Source organism: Sphaeroforma arctica (genome assembly GCF_001186125.1).
Source record: "Sphaeroforma arctica JP610 unplaced genomic scaffold supercont1.2003, whole genome shotgun sequence".
NCBI lineage: Eukaryota > Ichthyosporea > Ichthyophonida > Sphaeroforma > Sphaeroforma arctica.
Window position 1 is genome coordinate 1 of NW_014038555.1, and position 6,020 is coordinate 6,020.

At 44.9% G+C, this 6,020-nt stretch overlaps 1 protein-coding gene across 1 annotated transcript in view; it reads left to right on the forward strand.

Annotated features, from left to right (window-relative positions):
* Nucleotides 1-190: 190 nt before the first annotated feature.
* Nucleotides 191-6,020, forward strand: part of SARC_11997 (hypothetical protein) — an 8,278-nt gene continuing 2,448 nt past the window's right edge. Inside the window, exons 1-7 of the mRNA XM_014293905.1 lie at nt 191-317; nt 865-948; nt 1,674-1,742; nt 2,626-2,706; nt 3,551-3,779; nt 4,634-4,731; nt 5,423-5,566. Coding sequence (XP_014149380.1) covers nt 913-948; nt 1,674-1,742; nt 2,626-2,706; nt 3,551-3,779; nt 4,634-4,731; nt 5,423-5,566 — 657 coding nt within the window. The 5' untranslated portion in view covers nt 191-317; nt 865-912. The remainder of the gene's footprint in view (nt 318-864; nt 949-1,673; nt 1,743-2,625; nt 2,707-3,550; nt 3,780-4,633; nt 4,732-5,422; nt 5,567-6,020) is intronic.

Genomic DNA, 6,020 nt, shown 5'->3' on the forward strand with positions numbered 1-6,020 from the left:
ATATATATTTTTATATACATATTCATATATATATATATATATACATATACATATATATATATATATATACACATTTATATAAATATTTATATATTCGTGTATATTGATGTTGGTTTCTTTCTTTCTTTCTACATTTGAATGTTCGCGCAGAAACTAATTTGTTACGAAATTCTCGGCTGCACGTACGCTTTTAGGATCTAAGTGACAAAAAATCGAAATCCGACAATGAAGTGAAGCCAACGGCGCTTGTGACCGATATTAGTTCCAGCATTCGATTTCGAATCGAATACACTGCGAATTCCGAGCCAGAAATTGAGGTATGACTATTTTGAGAATTATTTTTGTTGTCCACTTCGCTAGTACGCTACGGTACTGAATTTATTGGTATGGTCTTATCTGCCGATACCCCACCCGAGGTTGCTCTTGTTTCAAATATATACAACCATGGGTCTTTTGCAGAGTCATTGTGTAGATATGCTCACCCAACGTTGACCTTCGCTTGTACATGCAGTGCTTGCTTGTAGCAGCGCTGCTCCTGTTTGATATGCGGCGGAATCCTATCATCACAGGCACACTTCATTTTAAGATAGACGATCAATTCAAAGAATCACTAAACGTTTCATATATCATATGTATATGATATTGGCACTGCAATATCTGTGGCAGTGGTGTAAATAGCTATAGGTCGTTATCTCGGCCATCAAGTACACAATTACAGTAGTTCATGTATACGCATCCCTCGGTCTTATGGCCTAGCACCACACCAACAAGCACTGTTCTCATCACTGCTCCTGCCCTCCCATTTATTTCTTGCTGCGGGGTTCCTTGTATTTCCCACCGCGGTGTTTCCGCTGTATGTTGCAGCGCTGTGGCAGTCTGTACACTCCGGGTAATCTGGATGGCAGCCGTGTGATGTGTTGTCTACCGAGCCAAAGGGAAGACGAGCAGGTATGGTATACGGCCCAGGCTCAGAGTGCAGTTAGGTGGGAGAGTGCTTGTGTATCTATTGCAAGTGTATGGTAACTCACGTACGTATTTAATACTGCTGAATCACAGCAGTGTATGCACAGGTGCGTGTACACATACAGTTCATTCGACGAGTAAGCTTAGTTCCTATATGCAAAGCCTTGTTGAGCACTACTAGGCATCTTTCACTTGCGTATTGGGCGACTTCAGAGAGCCATCCACAGTGGCACTTGATACCATTACGCATGCCTGCGCACGCGCGTTCGTTGCCATGCTCATGACGTTTGTCATCTGCAGCGTAGTGTCGTTTTGAAAGGATTCGTCTGAAGTGGTTCCAAAACGCGTTTGATGCGGATGGGTTTTACGCTAACGTATACTGCCCTGTGTTTAGACCAGAAAATAAGAAAAAACAACCTTCATGCAGTGTGTTCTTTTGATTTGAGCTGTGACCGTGATGTACATCCCTCGGCAACTCTCTAAGCTCATACACAATTACTACAATATAGCGGAGGATTGAACTCTTACATACGCACGACACCATAACGGATACATTGTTATACTGAGTTAGCTCAATGTCTTCTTAGTTCGAAGTGTATAGTATGAATACGCAGAATTCGCCTTCTCCGAGCAAACCATGTAGCCTCACTCACATGTATGGTTTCTACTGCATATATCTGGTACAACGTATCTACATTGCCATACCCCAGGAAAACCCGCAGACCAATACCGAGCCGGAAGCAATCATCGCTGCGCTGATTGGAACCTGCATCGACTATGTAAGTGCCGCTCGTGTGTTATCTGTCTCTGTGAGTGTAAGTGCTCATGGCGAGAGGCGATTGGACATTTATACTTATCTGTTTAATCTCCTACGGTTGGTGTAACACCCGGCCACAGACAACTGTAGCACTGTTTGATCGGTGACCTAGTGACCAGAGTCTAGAGTTGGTGTTTGCGATGTACCGAACTTTACAAATGCATGATTTCCTTGTCTATGGCATCATTCGAGAGAAAAGCTACGAGCGTATTCATCCGCCTATAAAAGGCAATGTGAAAGAAGTGGCTCTCATCTATTTTGGCCTAGTTGTCACGTATGACTGTGCCGCCGCCTTGCTTGAGTGTATGCGCGGCTGTTGTCCCTCCTTGAACACTGAACACTTGAACCGCATCTCTCCATTCCGTCCGAGTCATCCATACAACTTCTTATAGTGGTGTAACCGTGAAGAGCTCTGCCTTTCCAGGTTCCATAACATTCACACGTTGTCACATACGCAGCCATAATCATCGCATGCATGGTCTGCTACTATAACCCTAATGTCTGTCGAGCTACTTACAGCACATGTAGTTGTTTTGTATCTACATAGATTCTTGGATTGATTAGCGAGTTTCACAAACATGTATGTTACATTTACGAACATATTCTGTCACTTTTCGCCAAAGTTTCTAAATCAAGGAGCACGCGTATCTACGCATGTAGTGAAGATTACAAACTACTACGGAATTGCACAAATAAATCTGAAGGCTAGAATGTGCGATATTGATCTTTGTAGTATGATACAACCCCTTAAAGTTATTAACAGACATAAGCATAACATTTTTGCGTTCGCCTCCAGTACGTATCAACTAGTTCATTGTGTTCCATCTCGCCTTGCCTCACAACAGTCCGATGGCTTCTGGTCGTATGAGTTCTGCATCGGCGGTAGTTTACGACAGTTTCTCATAGCCCAACAGACTGACCCTGAGGTGGGTGAAGGGTTATGTGTGTTGGTTTGTGTGTGCGCGGGGGTGAGTATGGATATATGCGTGTTTGTTTGCGTATGGACATATACGTGTTTGGTTTGTGAATGGATATATACGTGCTTGTTCGAATTCTCTGGGTGCTTCTATATGCTTCTATATGCTGTATATGTGCGATAGTATATTGTGGCGTATCTGCATTGTGTGTGTGTGTGTGTGTGTGCGTTTGCAAGGTTATAATGTCTGGTGTGCAAATGCAGAGTTCGTCATTGCTTTGTCTTTATCAGCATATGCCTAGTTGCGCATGTTCTTGTACACGCTGTTTTTCTTTTCTTCGTGTGGTGATTTCTCATTAACAAGAATTTTGCACGTGTGAATCTGACGCATAGAAAGCATGATCGAATGAACGCAAACATCTGACTGCGACAACCGGCAGTAGTAGAGTAGTAATCTTAGCGGATGCGTCTTCGATCATGCATCAATCATCTCGAGGCGAAGCCGTGTTATCTAATACTATCAATGTTGAACGGTTATGATTTATCTAACCGTGGATAATGTTAGTGCTCGCATTATCGTAGTATATCGATGGGAGGCTTTGTGTAATGAGAGAGAGAGAGAACCGTACCGCCACTTCCGAGCTATCGAAATGTATGCTTAAAGGTGCATTCACACTGTATCGTGTTATCCTTTACCTTACGAAGGAATAACAGTATACTTCCACTTACGGTACCCACTTTATGATTCTCTACGCCAGTTTCAGTCTGCCATGCCTCGGTTGCCTCCCACATTCTATCCTAGTGCGCCGAATCAGTGTCTAGCTCACCCACCATAGCCCTCTCTGCATGCACAGACACAGATCAAGCACGACTACAGCCTGGGCACGTACACGAACACGTCCGTCACAGCACAGGCGAGCGACAGCTCAACTGCGGATACTGTCGAGGAGAAGGACACTCCCAGCCCAAACCCTGGCCACGCAGGTGGCTCATCCAGCGACCCTCCCCTACTGCAGTGGGGTGGGCTGCGTTTCCCGTACTTCGAGTGGAAGTATGAGGAGGGCACCATCTGCGATGTGACTGGTGTGTGGTGTTGTCAAGGAGTGTTCGTAGCGTTTGTCATGGTAAACTCAAATGGTCTACGAGGTTAGTGCTACGGCGCAGCGTTGTCTACGTATTGTGCTTTAGTGACGCCCTTGGCGCGTGTTGATGCTGGGGTGCACATTGGCTTGGAACTCGTCAACGAAGTGAGTTAAATAGCTCGCTGCATCCTCTTTCCGGTGGCCGCATGAAGATACGATTCTCTGTGCCGTGTCGGGTGTGTCCGATGGATATACTTACATGTTATGGGGGGGGGGTCGAGCGTCGTCTACAACCCAGCATTACGCACGTGGTTGGCTATATCTGGGTTTATGGTGGTGTCTGATCCGTGAAGTATGAGAAATTTATCACGATCGCTACTACCTATGCGCATGTTTAGGTAGTCACGGGGAGTGTTGTTGCTTGTTGATGAAGAATTCATGTCGTCTGTGCGTGTAGCAGTGTGTAAGTTTGCGTGTAGCTCACATGTAATGTTACGCATAACATACATGTTATGTTTACGTATAACTTGCATGTCATGTTTACGTACAACGTACATGGTGTGATTGTGCCATGGGTATAAACGCATTCGTGGGCAACTCATGTGCAAGACTGGCACAATACATGATGTTGCTGGCTGGTATCGTGAGACTAGCACAAGTTTGACGTTCATGTCTTCTAGTCAGGTTTTAAGTATTCATTTTTCCTTACTTAGCGCAGGCTTAATGAGACTCTAAAGTGTAGTAAACATGCTTATCTGACTACTATCAGTATGTATACTTGATTACTATCAGTGTATGCACGATTACTATCAGTGTCCATGCCTCATCGCACTGAATGCACATCCACGCTCACAGGGAGCCCTAGGAAAACGAGTGTGCGCTTCATCTGCATGCAGGGTGTCCCCGAGATGACGATGCTCTCTCTACAGGAGTCTGTCACATGTGTGTACACGGTACGTGGGTTCATATACGTGCCTCCTCTCAGCAAGGGTGCGTGTGGATGTGTTTCTGTTGGTATAACTGCAATCTTGTCGGATGCGTGGGTATAACGATGGCATTTATTGTGTCTGTAAGAACGTTCTGTGGGTTTACTGCAGACCTGTGTGTGCGCGACTGGTTAGCAACGTTCTGTGTATGCACCCATACCAAACCACCTCATACTTTGAATCTGCCTGTACGAGAGGCTTACGCGGGCCATGTGCGTGTCTACAAAGGGCTCCCGACGTAATTCGTAGACATATTCTGAATGTTTCAAAGCCATTTATTGGGCTGTTCCATGCTCATTAAGACCATTTGGACCATTTGTACCCAATTTGGTTATCAATTGACACGAATTCACCGGCGTGCGGCCATATTGTGCCATTTGATTTGTGCCATTTGGACCCGATTTGGTTGTCAATTGACAAGAATAGACCGGCGTGCGGCCATATTGTGCCATTTGATTTGGACCATTTGTACCCGATTTGGTTATCAATTGACAAGAATACACCGGCGTGCGGCCATATTGTGCCATTTCAGATTGCAAACCTGGACGATTTGTTTAGTCATTCGCCTGTTCGAACTATTTCAATTTTCGCATCAATCCTATATTGATATCTACACTTCCAACCACACCCAATTCCCTGTCTTGAATGGCATCCACAGGCTATTGTAGCAGTGCCAGAACTGTGCACCCACGAGAAGTTCCGAACTTCTTCCGGCAAATATTACGACCTGAAATGTTACCTACCCGACGAAGCCGAAAGGTTCGAGGCCGTCCGAAGTTCAGCCAGGCGCAGGGCAGCAGCCGTATGTGTGTGCACACGTTGAGTGTCTGTGAGTGTCTGTGTTCTGAATGTCTTGCTGCCATATTAGTTCTTTACAAAAACCCATATTACACCGGAAAACTATAAGCGTGTTCAATCCCAGTTGTATAGTCACGTTCTATATGTTATATAGTTTGGGGGTGTTGTTACGGAAGAGCAAGTGGCTTTGTATCACTGGCCTTTTTGTGTGTGTGTGGGCAAACGGTATCTTGTATGTATGTGTAGATATCGTCTAACTCTCCAGGATTTTGATTTGCAAGAGCTCACTTCGTATTCTGGAGTACACGTACGGAAGTTGTGGTGCGGAATACACACACACATACACACACACACACACATACAAACACACACACACACACACACATATACATATATACATATATACACACTCACACATACACAAACACACACACACACACACACACACACACATACAC